This window comes from Arachis ipaensis, chromosome B08 (assembly GCF_000816755.2).
Source record: "Arachis ipaensis cultivar K30076 chromosome B08, Araip1.1, whole genome shotgun sequence".
NCBI classification, from domain to species: Eukaryota; Viridiplantae; Streptophyta; class Magnoliopsida; order Fabales; family Fabaceae; genus Arachis; species Arachis ipaensis.
The window spans coordinates 3128775-3144851 of record NC_029792.2 but is presented as its reverse complement, the minus strand read 5'-3'; the positions used below and the strand labels follow the sequence as shown (position 1 = coordinate 3144851).

Genomic DNA, 16077 nt, shown 5'->3' with positions numbered 1-16077 from the left:
TGAAAATATATGATTGTCTATTTTAGACTTAAATTTAATGTCTTTTACTTATTTATATGATTATTTTATGAATAAAATGTTTGTTTTTATGTATAAAAAAATAATAATACTATACATACAAGTGTTTTTGTAATTCAATCTAACTAAGTTGGCACAAATCTAAAACACGTGTCATTATGTGTCTCTTTTTTATATTTTTTTTAGCATATAAATATTTGTTGAATAGCATAAAAATTTATTAATATAGCACATAAATATGTACATATAGTACATAAATTTTTGCACATAGTAAAATTTTATCGATATAGCATAGAAATTTTTACACATAGTACAAAAATTTTTACTACGAATATATTTTGTTAGTTGAGTGAATCAATTGTGATCTTTAAAAAATTTATATGTTGGCATAAAAATTTTTTTTGTTATATGCTATGTACCAAAATTTTTGTGTTGTATATATTTTGTTAGTTGGGTACCAATAATTTAAATGTGATCCTTTAAAAATTTGTATTGTATACTAAAATTTGTATGTTTACATCAAAATTTCAGTGTTCTAATTTTTTGAACTTCTATAAAAGAAAAAAACACGAAGATGTCAATGACGATGATGATAATAAAGGAGGATGAGAAGAAAAATAAAGAGAAAAAAAAAGAAAAAATCAAACAAGAGAAGAAAACAATGAAAAAGAAGAAGACTATAAGAATAACGATGACAAAAATATTGTTAAGAAAAAAATTAAGAAGATAACACCAACCATATTTCATTTAGAAAAGAAATGCAAGAATCTCATTTAGTTAGAACCTAGTTAATAAAATTATTTAGGCATGTAGCTTTATTGAAAAAAAAATTATAAATGAATTAGTTTATGAAACAAAGTTGAAATTCATTTGCTTATAAGAAACAAGAAATTAATTATTTATTTTTATTTTAGTGTTTGTTTGAGTGTCATTAAATTGATAAAAAAAATATTTTTTAATGAAAACAAATCTTTTTTTTTTATTTTTTAGTGTGTTTGATAAATTTCTAATAGTAAAAGTAAAAGTATTAGAAAAATTAAAAAACATCTTTTTTAAAAAGATATAATTTATATTTTTTTTAGAAGATATTTTTTTCTTAAAAAAAAGATGTTTTTTATTTACTTATATTTTTTTATGCTCTATGTTTCCATACTTAATTAGGAATTTGTGCTACTAATAATAATGACAACAACCATAACAGTTAGTATTTTTTATGCTTTGATATATACACAATCCTAAGTTCCTAACACACTAACAAAAAGCCATGTCGTATCCACTAATATAAATGGTTGCATGCCAACAAATTGCGATGGAACAACGTAGGAAACATCAATCGGAACACTATAATTATTTTTAATTGGTTGTTGAATATTGTTCTCCTACAGATTAATTATTAGCTGGGATTGTGTTTCGGCCGTGAATGAACATGCTGCGAACTCCTGGTTGCAACAATAATAATAAATAATAATTAATGATCTAGACACCGCAATTGAAACTAATTATTGGCGCTGCTGGTTGGAAGCAAGTAAGCAACATCCATCAACACCAAAAATATTTGATAATAAAAAATAATTAAAATAAAATAAAATATTTATTAATTATTATAATAATTAATAAATATTAAATAAAATAAATTATGACTTTTTTTTATCTTCTCAATATTATTGTATTTATACATTTTCTTTAGTTAGATCTATCTCAAGAAATGAAATAACACAAGAGAATTAATTTTTGGTTACTTACGATATCTCCAAATTTAATTGGTAGTCAAAAATTAATTTATGACAGATTTTAATTTTATTTAAAGATTTATCATTAACTAATAAATTGTTACGTATACACAAAATAAAATTAAAATTCTCGACACTTATTTAATCAGACGAGTGAAATGACCACTCGACTAACCCAAACTGACTACTTAATAGAGCTACTTGTAGTTGTTGTATGGGAACCAATTAGCTAGCTAGCTTGGTTGAAAGCAAGCAAGAAGCTAAGCTTGCATGGTGGGGGACCTACTTTAAAGACAGAGCGGCGAGCGCATCCATATTACTTGATTTCATGTACCAACCTACCTCGCTACTCATCATCCTAATTTTAGTTCCTTACAGCTTAGTGGCAGATGTCATACATTAATTAATTAATTAATTAATTAATAATACATTCTCCTACCTGCCACCATCTGTATGCTTGTCTCCGCGTAATTGTTCTACTTTCTCCTTCCAAAGATACATGCATGTCACTTTTGGAGGCAAAATTCACATATATTAAAAAATCATTAAAAACTTCAAAAATATTTTAAGTGTACTGTTTGGATAATAGATTTATCTTATATTTTCTTGTCTTAAATTAAATATTTGATGCATATATTAGATGTATGATAAATGTATAAGTGGAATAAAACTGTCAAAATATTTTTAATTTGAACTAATCAAAGGACTTATTATTTATTAGATGAAGAAAAAGTTAAAAGTTATTTATTTTGTTTTTCTTTTTTGCAAAAGAAGCTCTCTCAGAACTCCGATTGATGTAATAAAGATTTCGTGAAGGTTTAGTAAAAAAAATTAACTAATAAAATAATTTTAACAATAATTAATAAATACTAAATAAAATAAATTCTGATATTTTTTTGTCCTTTTAGTATTACTATAAACATTTTATCGTTTTTTATAGAATACAAACTTCTTATTTCATATTTAATTATAATTACTTATTTATCTTTTTTGTCTTTTCACTTTTTTTAAGTATTTTTGTAGTGACCAATTGGTGATGAGAAGGAAGATATACTTTCTCTATGTTCTAAGAACTTTTCTTAAGGTAAATATATTAGGAAACAGAAAGAGAAAAAAAATGAAGAGCGTGAATTATTGGAATCTATGAATAATGCGAGTAGGAGGATAGGAGCTCCAACATGAACATAAATATAATTTAGTGTAAAGTTGAATAGTATATGGGTCGTATCCAATATGACATAATAGTTCCACTTTGGGACCCTATTGAATTAGGTCATCAAATACTCCACACCGTTCATGGTGGTGCACATGCATATTATTATTCTTTTTACCTACTAACCCTCCTTCTCAAAATTCCTTCTCAATATTGTATGGCTCTACCTTTCAAATGATAGTGGAGAATCTTCTCATTGAACAAGAAAATGAGCAATGTTGCTCCCACCCAACAAATTAACTAGTAAGCAATAAAAATTAAAAAAAAAAGAAAAAAAAAAGTAAGCAGCAAGCACTAGTGTCAGTATATATATCATTTAACTTAAAATTAAAACAATATTATTTTCTTAAAGTAATAATGAATAAATAAACCAACTAGGTTGAAGAGTAGGTGCAGATAAAACTATCCATACTCATTACTCAGGAATATTTCTTCTTATATATATATAGTGGATAGGCATGTGCCATGTCAATGACGTGTTTATAATCTTTACATTAAGATCCAAATATTCAATTGATGTGTCTTTTTCGAAAAGAAAACTTTTATGCTCTCTTCAAAGCGATGACATCATTTACCTTTTTCTTTTCCCTTTGGATTTAATTTGTTTGCTAAACTTAACATGTAATATCAATCAATCTAATCTTATTAAGACATATACTTTAAGTTTTAGTTTAGTGACATGCACGTATATGTATGAGTATGGTTGTAATTATCACCTTAAATGCCTTCTATCATTAAATCATATTCTGATATCAAACAAGATAGTCGCCACATTATTATTCATCCAACCACCAACATATATTCCTAATAATATGTCTTTTTTCTGTAGAAAAAAAAAGAAACACCACTACATTATATTATTAAATTCTTTACCTTATATTAGTGTATTGTAATAAATAGATACTAACATATATATTAATAATATATCATTTTAATGATTAAATTTGTATATTAATGAATATAAGATTGGTCTCTAAATGATAGACACCTTACTTTTTTTTTTATGAACCAGATCTCTTTTCATTTCAAGCCATTATATATAATAGAACAAAAATAATATGATATTATATTATTGTAGGTTTCTGCTAATATACAATTATGGGTATTACTATCTGAATAATTATCTGCAAAAAAAAAAAAATTTAGAAAAAGAACCTGTATATAATAACCTTTGAATAGTAACACTACAACAAAATAGAGCATTTATAATAAAAATTTTGTTTCAAATTTTAAACAGGAGCAGTAATATATATATCCAGCATAGTAGTAACCCTAGCTGGGATCAAATTAAAGCTATCTTGAAAATGAAATTATTAGCCGTAACGTGTAGATAACCGTTAGTTGGAATGCACAGTAGTGATAAAAGAACAAAACCATAAGTGCAATACGCGTAGGCTTGCTCTTCACACTTCATACTTCATAGTTCATACCTCATAACTCAGGTGGATTATTTTTCCTTTCACAAGTTGACCAGATTATTCTTTGTCTAACAAATTTCAATATGTTATAATAATATTTTTATATAAAATACACATCGAAATAAATAGAACAATACATACTGACTGAATTCTGGGATATACATAATATTTTTATTTTTTATACAAATATATAATTGTTCACTATATTATATACAATATACTGTTAAAGGAAGCTTTGCTTTCCAGCACCTAAAAAGAAACAAAAAAAATGTTTGACTATCACCATTCACATTCATTGTTGCCAATTTTATTTCGTACATAATATATCATATAATGGCTTTTAAATAAAAGCAAATTACAGTTCTTTTGCATATTTCTAAATTATAAAAGTTATTAAATAATAATTTTATAAAAATTAATTATTAATTTTATATAAAAATAACGACATACAAGACTCATAGTAAAAAATTAGTTTAATTCATTCATATTGAGGTGTAAAAGATATGAAATCATTAATTGGCCAATAACTTTTATATTTTGTAACCATTAATTGGCCATTAATAATATTTTTAATGGTGTGAGATTACATCTAATAGTGAGAGATTATTCACTTTTCTTTTAATGATTAAGTACTAGCCACAAAACACAAAAATTACTTGTCTCAAGATTTTTTCATTTTTAAATTATAAAAATTATTAAATAATAATTTTATAAAATTTAATTATTAATTTTATATAAAAATAACGACATACAAGACTCATAGTAAAAAATTAGTTTCATTCACATTGAGGTGCAAAAGATATAAAATCCCATGATGAAAAGGACCTCTCTCCTTCCACGTGGCTTCCTCTAATTGGCTACACACAATATATCTTTTGCAATTCACGTACACCGCGTATAAACCCAGAAATATATATTGAAATTAAACCCCAGCTAAAAAAAAACACCACATCTCTCTCTCTCTCTCTCTCTCTCTCTCTCTCTTACACACACAGCCTGTGACACTTTTTCCGGAGTCATCTAAACTCTCGATTCTGTTTGTGTTTGTGCTTGTGTTTGGGGTCTCTTGCGAAAAAGGGAACCAAAAAAAAAAAAAAAAAAGAAGAATGGGTTGCTTGCGTTGCATAGGAAAACCACGAAAAAGATTAGTCAGCAATGTATATAGCAATAATAGCCCCAAACACAGCAACAATAATAAAAATAATGCCTTTGAGGGTAAATATTTTTACTATTTCATTGTTTCTAATCAAATCACATGCATTTTGCTAAAATAAAATATACTTTCAGGTTTCATATGATCCTGTTCAATCTCACCTCCCATTTGTGTCCTAATTCATAAAGTCATGTTTTTGTTCCTCTCTCAGACATGTTTCCAGGAAAATTTTTCCAATTTTGTGGCAGTGGCATATGCGAAGACGATGGTACTTGTCAATTTGATTGTGTTGTGTTTGTTTGTGTCTGGAAATTGTGTAGGATGGTGAATTTTGAACATGGATGCGTTAGATATTTCTAAAGGCTTAAACTTTTTCATATTCCTTTTCTTTTTGTCTGTTTCTTCTTTTGTTTGCATGGATGAAATGGAATGGTCCAATCCATAATCCGAATAGGGGCTTTGTCCTTTTGTGTTGATAACAATCGTTTTCTTCTCTCTTATTATGTTTGCTTTGGTTTGATTGTTGTGCAGAGAGGAATAAGGGCAGAGTTGGTTTGAATGTGAAAGCGAATGTTAAAAGAGAAGGCAATTCCAATGATGATGAAAATCAACTTTCTTTGGACGTGAAGAAGTTGAATTTGAGAGATAACAATGGAAACCCCAGCAACGTCAACAAAGCGATGACCTTTACTTTTGATGAGCTTGCAGCTGCAACAGGGAATTTCAGGCCTGATTGTTTTCTTGGTGAAGGAGGGTTTGGCAAGGTTTACAAGGGCCACTTGGAGAGCATAAACCAGGTTTGTCAAGAAACAAAAAAGTACCTCAAATAAATTAAAAAGAAATTAATGTTGATGCATCATTCTAGTTCAGCTATTGTCATGTGTTGAGGTTGAGGTTTGTTTGTTATTGATGTAGGTTGTAGCTATAAAGCAACTTGACCCTCATGGCCTTCAAGGAATTAGGGAATTTGTTATAGAAGTTTTGACTTTGAGTTTGGTAGATCATCCTAATCTTGTCAAGTCGATTGGGTTTTGCGCCGAGGGAGATCAGAGGCTATTGGTTTATGAGTACATGCCATTGGGATCTTTGGAGCACCATTTACATGGTACATACTCACATCCTAATAACTTTGATTCATTTGGAGTAGAATAATGTGATGCTTGTCTTAATTTTTTTGTGTTGCTTGCTCCCTTAGATCTTCCACCGGGAAAAAGACCGATAAGTTGGAATACAAGGATGAAAATCGCGGCCGGTGCAGCGAAGGGGTTGGAGTATTTGCATGATAAAATGAAGCCTCCTGTCATTTACCGTGATCTGAAATGCTCTAACATTTTGCTAGATGAGAAATATCATGCCAAATTGTCTGATTTCGGCTTAGCGAAAGTAGGCCCGAGTGGTGATAAGTCTCATGTTTCGACGAGGGTTATGGGCACATATGGTTATTGTGCTCCAGATTATGCAATGACGGGTCAGTTGACATTCAAGTCTGATATTTACAGCTTTGGTGTTGTTCTTTTGGAGCTCATCACAGGAAGGAAAGTCATTGACCATAGAAGACCTGAAAAGGAAGAAAATCTAGTTGCATGGGTATGTCAATGCTCTTTTACCTATTAACCTTACTATTTTAAGCTGCATCTGTTTGTTGATTTTATATCCCATCTTTTATAGTGATTGTCCTTGTTAAAAATTTGTCTAGCTGAGTTTCATGCCAAAATTCCCTTCAACAAACACAAAGGAAACTCCAATTAGAAACTAATGAAAAATCTTATATCTCACTAATGCTCAAAATTGTAATGTTGTTTCACAAAGTTGGTTCAGATGTTATGCTCATAGTCTTGATTAACTCAAGCTTTCAGTCTCATTATGCCTGTTTAATATTGAGTGGTAAGTGTTCTGGTACAGAATCCTGCAAGGACTAAATAGCACTTGATATAATCCCCAACATTTTCTTTTGAGCTCCTTTGTCAGCATTGATCTTTATGTGTTGTTTCAATCAGTGAATTGATGATAATGAAGAGAAAAAATTCAACTTTGAAAAGTTGCTGGTTTATTGGCAAATAAATGAGCTAACTAAGCTGTCAAAAAACATTGGGTAAAGTATATTTTTTGTCCCTGAAGTTTGACAAAAGTTTCAAAAATACCCCTAAGTTTTATTTTGTTTCAATTTTGTCCTAAAAGTTTTCGATTTGCATCAAATATACCCCGAACGGCTAATTTTTCAAAAAATTTAAGACCAATTCAACAACAATTTCATAAGAACAACTCTCAACACAAGCAAATCAAGCATAGTTTTCATGCATTATTGTTAGATTGGTCTTAATTTTTTTGAAAATTTAGCCGTTAAGGGTATATTTGATGCAAATCGAAAACTTCTAGGACAAAATTAAAACAAAATAAAACTTAAGGGTATTTTTAAAATTTTTGCTAAACTTCAGGGACAAAAAATATACTTTACCCAAAAACATTTTTTTTTTCCATCCTAAAACATTACCTTACAAGCCATATATTTGTTCTGCAGGCAAGGCCTTTATTCAAAGACCGGAAAAGATTCTCAGAGATGGTTGATCCATTGCTTGAAGGTAAATATCCAGTGAGAGGCCTGTACCAAGCTCTTGCCATTGCCGCGATGTGTCTACAAGAGCAGCCTAATATGCGGCCTAACACGGCCGATGTGGTTACAGCTCTAGACTTCCTTGCTTCGCAGAAATACGATCCTTACACTCATCCAGTCTCAAAAAGTCCATCTCCAAATCGAAAAATGGATGACCAATGGTCTGTCCCAAGCACCGGTTCTGAGACAGAAAGGAGTGATGACCCCGAATGTTCTGTTAGAAATGGTTCTGAGATATGAAGTTCTGGAGGTTAGCAAAATGGAGCTCATTTTTCTGAACACAAAACCATGCTGTGACGTGCCTGGTTATCAATTTTGTTTTATAGGAAAGATAACGGGTGGTGCATCTTCAAAACTCTTAAGCCTTTGTTTCTATCCTTTTAGTCCCTCCTCCTTCACCATCTCGGTGTAAATGTGAGCTCTGTTTCTCTTAATGCAAATGGTTGCTTTATCCTTTGCAACAGTAAATGACCTTATGATCTTCATCTTTGTTAAACATCTGCTACCACCTTCAGACTCCAGTGCATGTGTTTGCAGTTTGAACAGAATGTTTTCTGTGTTCTTCCAAACTCAAATTTCCATGCCGATGTTCTGCTCCACAGAGTGCCAAGATGGAAATTAAATTCACTATTCAAGTGGAAAACTGAATATGAATAATTGAATATGTTATATGAATAATGAGTTCCCATCTTTTTATAGTGCATATTTATTTTCCAAATCTATAAAGTAATATATTATGTTAAAGATCAATGTATATAATATGATCACCAAAACAAAGGAAAGTTTATTTCAGTTATTGCGTATGAGTCGGTTTCTTTTGTTAGAAAAATAATAATCCTTGAATTTATGACTCTGTCTGTACAACGTGATTTTACCATAAATAATTTGACAAAATAACGTTTATTTTAGGAGCATGAAAAGTCGTCAATAAAATTCAAAATACGAAGAGTATGGTAGTTGGAAGTGAGTCGAGCTGAGTTTAATTTAAGTTTAAATTCAGCTCACGAAAATTGAGCTTAGTTCATTACTCGACTTATTAATAATTGAGTATATTTATAAAGTTCAAGTTCGTCTCACCAAAAACTCACGAACTCAAATATCATGAACATAATTTATAATTCTATATAAATAAAAACCTTATCAATTATAATTTATATCCTTTGTCATAATTATATATATGTATATTTATATCGTTTGATTCATGTAGCCGACTCTACTTAGTGGGATAATGCTTTGTTGTTGTTGTTGTATATGTGTATAAAATACAAGATATGAGTTCAAATTTATGCTCAAGCGTAGCTTACAAACTCATGAGCTTTGATTATCGAACAATTAACAAGTCAAATTAGCTGATTTATGAGTTGACTTAACTCACTTTCGTCCTTAAAGACGAATAATATCTAAAATTGCTCAAGATTTGATACAATTTGGTGGCAACAAAAAATAACTACCTTTATATGTATATAAAAAAAATGAACTATGGATTGATGGCAAGTGAAAACTGTAATATTCAGTGTCCTTGATCACTTTGAGGAAGAAAACTCTAATATTCACTTGAAGACAAACTACAATACATTTCAAGACAAACTACACAACTGATGTATCCTTGGATAGTTTACATAGACCAAAAAGATGAAAAGAACAAAAAAGAAGCATCTCAAATTGGTAATATCATTGGAAGCTCAATTTCCACCTTTAGGAGGACTCGTTTAATTTATTCATCATTCCTTGTGTATCTTGAAACATATTTAGGATCAAAAATGGTAAAAACATATGATTGGAACAATATATGTACCCTGTCACATTCTACTGCATCTCAATAACTTCACCTTCCCGGCAATTTGCCACCCATATGTACAGAGTTGAGGGATTACGCGATGGTAGAACTTTACAACAATCTTTCCTTGGTGACTGCAAATCATAACAAGTATGTGTGGTTTATCAACAAAAATAATAAAAATAAAATCCATTTCAAAGATGTGAATACCTTTTTCCATCTTAGAGGATCAGGAGATTTTGTAACTACAATGGAAGTGATTATTTCTGGGGAAGGCATTCTCCATCGGCAGTAAGGAGGTTTAGCAGCGGTATCAAGATTATAAACACCAATAACTCGTTTCCTTGATGAATCAAAGTAAGTTCTAGACATATAGTAAACAAATGGCTTTTGACATGGATGTTTGAAAACAGGCCTTGTGTTGAATGCATATGCAGTGTAGTCAGCTCTCTTATACCAATTTAGAAAGGTTCTTGAAGGCATTTCAAGCTCTCTAGGTGGCAACATTCCCCTTATTATCTGAACCACATAGCCCCAAGAAACTGAGATTGACCAATATCTGGTCTTGTCATAGCAGATTGATTGTTGCATTATGCTGGCTGAATCCTCACGCACAGATTCCATTAGGTGTCTCATTGCTTCTGCTCTGCTCATCCTTGGGAATATTGGTTCCACCACATCAAGGTGGTGAATTGAAATTAGTGGCGCCACTGGGTGAGCCCCTAATAGACCTAATAGGTTTCCATACACATCATACTGCACAACCAACACATCATAATCATGACTGTTAGAAACAAGAGATTAGACCGGAGAAAGAATTTGTGTATTATTGAGTGTATTATTGAGTGTATTTTAGTTGTCTATTTAAGTTGTCTGAAATGATACAATATAAAAGGATATTTATAAGTACTAAGAGAGTCGTAATAATAAAGACGTAATCTCCTATAATAAATATTCAGATATGCTAAATAATCATAATTATATTCTAACAATGATTAAATATAATCAATTAGTTATTAGATAATCAAACTTTTACAAACCTGGTGGAAGCCAAATTCCTTAGTGAGAGGGACACCAAGCTCAGCCATGCAAGCATGAATCCTATCATCGCTTCCATACAAAGCAGGGTAGCGTTGAATGCAACGATCTTGAATCTTAGCGAGCTCCACCGCCAAAGGGTAGCTTATAGCAAAGCCACCACCGCCGTAAGCCATGGCATATGAGAAATGCATGTTCTGAATATGGCTCTCGGAAGTGCTGCCAACGTAATAGAAGTGTCGATGATCATACTTCTGAAGCATCCTAACAACGTTGTCAACTATGAAAACCGTGTCATCGTCACCCATCACGAACCACCTCACGTCCTTCATCCCAAGCTTCAGTGTCTCCGTAACCACCCTCGATATCCTCAACGCAGATCTCTGTCCCTGGTTGTTCGTGTACTTGAAATTCGACGTGTCCGACGATATTCTAATCTCTGGTAACCCTTCGTCTTTTGTTGTTGTTACTTTCTGATCCAACCAAACAACGCCTCTGGTTTCTTTTGGTCTCCACCATACCTTGATGTATTCTTTTCTTTGTTCCCACAAGTTTGATGATGCGGCGATCCCGAAAACAATGTGTTTTAATTCTGTTTCGGTTGTTTGTGCCGTTTGTTCTGGGGTTAACCGAACCACCACGGGGTAGTTATTTTCCACTTCTTCTTCTTCTTCGGACGATGTAATCGCTTCTTCTTCGTCTTCTTCATCTTCTGTTTTATCGTCATTCGAAGCTTTTTGTTGTGTTGTTGTTTCTTTATTCTCATTGTCATTGCTTGCTGCTGCTTCTTCTTCGGTTGATGTGGTCATGGATGTGTTGTTGTCGGTACTAATTTGGAGGATTTGTTGTTCTGCAGTGTCGTCGAGTCTGGTGGTGGTGATGGGAGGGCAATCCTGTTGGTCATTGTTGTTGAATAGGAGAAGGTTGGAAGAATATAGAATGTAGAGTAAGATGGTGGTTAGGATCAACCAAGGGGTGATGCTGCTTTTTGATCCATTATTGCGTTGATTAGAATAAGGGTGCATTTGATTTGTTTTTATTAATTATTACTTTATTTTCAAGGTTCGATTTTCTTTTCTTTGAGGTTGTTTCTTATTTACAAAGATGATGTATGTGTGAGAAGAAACTTGGAAGCTCAGGATAGTTCGGATCACACAAAAATGAAAATTAGGAAATTGTTTTAATATTTTTATTTTTCTTTAATTTGTCTTCTTCTTTCTTTTTGTGTTTTGTTGTTTGTGATTATGATGAGTGAAGTTTGTTATGGCTAGAAGGCGAAGTTGAATGCGGTTATAATGGGAAGCTAGGTTGAAATTTTGCACCATAGTGATGAGTAACCATACTCCAATTTTCTTTATTTGGATTATTTTGACCTTATTCGTTTAATTGTTTGGAAGACTAATTTCAAACTTTAAGGTTTCGATCTTAATTAGAATTCATTTCATAATATTTGTCTCCACGTTTCGTCAAAAGAATTACTACCAAAATATATGGTTTTTTCCTACATTACGTTTTTTTTAGTCAGGTCCTAAATTTATAGGTTAACTTTAATTTAGTTTTTTAATTTTGTAAACTTAACTCGCATGAGTTTTCAAGACAATATTGGGCACCCAAATATTAATAGAATGCAAATATAGATAGTCAAATTTTATGCTGAAATCTATAAAATAATATAGTTTTAGTTTTAACACTCAAATAGTCTAAAAATAATATTGGATCACTTGTTTTAAAAGGAAAAAAATTAATAAATACTATGATGTTGTTTTTAAGTTATTTGAGTGTTAAAACAACAAATGTCGTCGTTTTATAAAATCTAATGTTACATCCAATTGTTCACGTCAACATTCCGTTAATATCTGTACATAAAAAATTATTTCAAAGATTAACATGAAAATTCTATAAATTTTGGAGACTAAATAGAGATAATTAAAATTTCAAAAAATAAATTAAAGTTTACATGCAAGAATCAAAGCCTAATTTTTTTGGTTATGGAAGAGGGGCAGGTGTTGTGCCGGGTTATGGAATGTGGGGGTGCTACACCGAATTGTGGGAATGAAGAAATCGGACCCTTCGAGTTCTTTGTTTTGAAAAATTTTTAAGCAAATCGGAGGGTCCATTTTGCTTGTATACAAAATTCACATGGGAGAAATCGGACGGTGCGATATGTCTTCATCAAAACGGAAGGTCCGTTTTCTTTGTTGGTTTTTTTTATTTTTATTTCGTTATACTAGTCGCTGGGTCCGATTTCTACTTGAGAGGAATTTTTTTTTTAATTTACAGGAAATCGGAGGGTCCGATTACTGTGTTCCTGACACCACAGCCCGGTAAAGCTCTCCTCCTCTTCATATCTGCGTCCTACACTAACGATGCCTCCATAATAAAATTAATTAATTTGCGAGAATCAAATAGAGTATTATTTTCTTCTTTTTTTTTTTGTCGTGCCTACATTGGGTTTTTGAAAAGGGAGTTATTTTTGTTTTTGGTTAACAAAATAGCCTTTTTTTTAACTTATACCTTTTTATAATTGGGCCATTTTATAGCACAGCCGTGGCCCAAAAATATAGAGGCCTATAGAAGAACGACCATCAGAGTACTTGTTAGATCATATCATAATCCACGAGCCCTACATTCCTACACCCAGTCTCCTTCAAATCCTAGTAGACTCCAAAATTTAAATGATAATTACGGATTAGTGGTTGATTTCCCATCATATAAGAAACAAAATGTAATCAGTGTTGTAGATATCCCACTAGCATTTGCCCAACATGGATGGTCTCTTGTATTTTTGTTTTTTATGGTTGGTCACATTATGGATGTAATTGATCATGGGTGATGGACCACTACCTAAATATGGATAAGAATAACAATAATATATTAATAATAACGTGAATATCTATATTGTTCCCTGAAGATCGATAATTTGCAAGAGTACATAGAGGATGAGATGATATATGTAGTGAATGATAAGGATGTAACATAGCAACATACACAATTAACCCATGAGAACCCATGATTCCCATGCAAAATTGAGAGAAGAAGCTGGTAAAAGGTTTCGGAGTTATCTTTGTATCTAGGTATAGTCTTTGTCTACGACTCTAGGTAGCATTAGGAATAGCAATAAGTAGCAGCACATTAGCTGAGTTGAATTCTTGGTGCAAATGAAAGTGATTAACATGATATATGATCTATGATGTGGTGTGTTTGGATTACGGTTTGCAAACGGAAGTTTGTGTAAAATTATTTTGAAGAATTGATTTTGATTAAAAGTGAGTTAATATTAATGTGGTTTATATTTGGTAATTCTTATTCAAAATGAATTATAGTAAACTAAATATTGTTTGGATTACATTATTCAAAATCACTTTTAGATTAAAAAATTACAAAAAAGATATTTCAAAATCACTTTTAGATGAAAAATTACAGAAAAAGATATGAATTTAAATAATTATTTTATGTTATCTTATAATTTTATTTTAAATATTTAAATAAATTTTAATATTTTTTAGTACTCTCAATATTCTTTAATACTCTAATAGGATTAATAGAATCATAATACAAAGTAAAAAAAATACAATCTCGTTACGTTACCAACAGCATTTCTGCCAACTTCTGTCAAATCTGATTTATAATATTATTTAATGGAAGTATTTTTGTGGATGTGTCTACTAAAAATATTTTTTTTATGCTGGTTTCTAATGGAAGTGTGTTTATAGATGTATTTTTTAGATGTGTCTCTTTATACATATGTTTAAAATATAATAATTCATTATTGTTGGTAATAAGTTGGCAGATAGTGTATTGGTACCCTATACTAAGAGAGTATTAGAAAAAAAGTATTATAAAAAAAACAATAAACATATGAAAAATGAAGGACATAATTGGTACATAGAACATAAAGTTCAATACAACGTGAAAATGTGAACGGAAAAGCTAGAATTTTTAGCTTTTGATAAACGTGGGTTGAAGACAAAAATCACTTGTTTACAGCATAAAAATATTGCCAAACATAAGATAAAACGTTCAAGGAAATCAAACGAGCTCATCTCTTCTCCCATGCAAATCCAAACACACCCATGATTTTTGTCCAAAAAGCACTTCACATGGTTATGGGCCCTTATGGCTTGGCTTCCATCTATGGTCATCCTCTCACAATACATCGCCATCTCTTTGAATTTCTTTCCAATATGCTTCTCATCATAATGCTTCTATGATCTATTTTGATCTCTCTATGATGAGGTTTAGTTTCATCTTCATTCACAATATACCTTAGTATTCCCTATATATATGGCCTTCAGATATTTTCATTGTTATAGCTTTTGCCTATTTCTAGTAGTGATTGCTATAATGTCTTATAAATGGTGTCTAATTTTTAAAAAATAGGTAACTAGTTAATATTTAATAAATTTTAAATATTTGATTTTTTATTTAAAAAATGATTTAGACAATTTAAACTCTAAAGTAAAAAGCATTATAAAATTTATTATTTTAATATAAAAAATAAATATACCGTAAAATTTATTGTTTTAAGCCAATATAAAAAAAGACAGCACAATATATAAATAAAATAAAAGAAGACACAGCATTGAGAATGTAGAATTATTCGGCCCCATTTGCAAATAATAATCTGAAACAAGAAATTAAAGATGCAATTAGGGGAACGTCAAACTCAAGAATTGCATATCTCTTAATGAAAATAAAATTAAAATTAAATTGTAGGCCTAATCCCTACAACATTGACGACAATATGTGGCTGTGGTCATTATTCATGCATCAATCAAACATGGTTGTCACGTGCACACTTTCCGTGCTTGTCTTTGTGGCCATGCTTTATTTTTCTCTTTCTGTTATCTATCTCCAATCTCCATTTGCTTTTAGGTGTGGATGCAATAGTAGTGGGGGTTAATTTTCCAACCTCAAATAGTTCAATTCTTTGGTAGATAAGTAGAACATTATTCATAAACATGGTTGTCACGTGCACACTTTCCGTGCTTGTCTTTGTGGCCATGCTTTATTTTTCTCTTTCTGTTATCTATCTCCAATCTCCATTTGCTTTTAGGTGTGGATGCAATAGTAGTGGGGGTTAATTTGGTTAATTTTCCTAGTTCAATTCTTTGGTAGA

The 16077-nt window shown here is 30.9% G+C and overlaps 2 protein-coding genes across 3 annotated transcripts; one reads left to right on the top strand and one right to left on the bottom strand.

The window, feature by feature from the left end:
- Positions 5329–8846, top strand: LOC107613889 (probable serine/threonine-protein kinase PBL7). 2 transcript variants are annotated; one of them, XM_016316078.2, is made up of 5 exons: positions 5329–5594; positions 6064–6329; positions 6448–6637; positions 6728–7119; positions 8051–8846. In XM_016316078.2, exons 1-5 carry the CDS (start codon positions 5486–5488, stop codon positions 8381–8383), a joined length of 1290 nt encoding a protein of 429 aa, XP_016171564.1. In that variant the 5' UTR covers positions 5329–5485; the 3' UTR covers positions 8384–8846. The 2 variants fall into 2 exon arrangements, with proteins under 2 accessions (XP_016171564.1, XP_016171566.1); XM_016316080.2 differs by lacking the exon at positions 5329–5594 and adding an exon at positions 5638–5800.
- On the bottom strand, positions 9616–12100 carry LOC107610332. Its single transcript, XM_016312393.2, has 3 exons — positions 10961–12100; positions 10131–10676; positions 9616–10054 (listed from the first exon to the last, which is right to left on the bottom strand). Exons 1-3 carry the CDS (start codon positions 11981–11983, stop codon positions 9950–9952), a joined length of 1674 nt encoding a protein of 557 aa, XP_016167879.1. The 5' UTR covers positions 11984–12100; the 3' UTR covers positions 9616–9949.

Coding starts and splice junctions, on each gene's coding strand:
- LOC107613889 (XM_016316078.2), top strand. CDS start 5,486: ATGGGTTGCTTGCGTTGCATAGGAAAACCACGAAAAAGATTAGTCAGC. Junction 5,595..6,063: donor TAAAAATAATGCCTTTGAGG/GTAAATATTTTT, acceptor ATTGTTGTGCAG/AGAGGAATAAGGGCAGAGTT. Junction 7,120..8,050: donor AAGAAAATCTAGTTGCATGG/GTATGTCAATGC, acceptor TTTGTTCTGCAG/GCAAGGCCTTTATTCAAAGA.
- LOC107610332 (XM_016312393.2), bottom strand. CDS start 11,983: ATGCACCCTTATTCTAATCAACGCAATAATGGATCAAAAAGCAGCATC. Junction 10,677..10,960: donor AGGAATTTGGCTTCCACCAG/GTTTGTAAAAGT, acceptor TTGGTTGTGCAG/TATGATGTGTATGGAAACCT. Junction 10,055..10,130: donor ATCCTCTAAGATGGAAAAAG/GTATTCACATCT, acceptor TATGATTTGCAG/TCACCAAGGAAAGATTGTTG.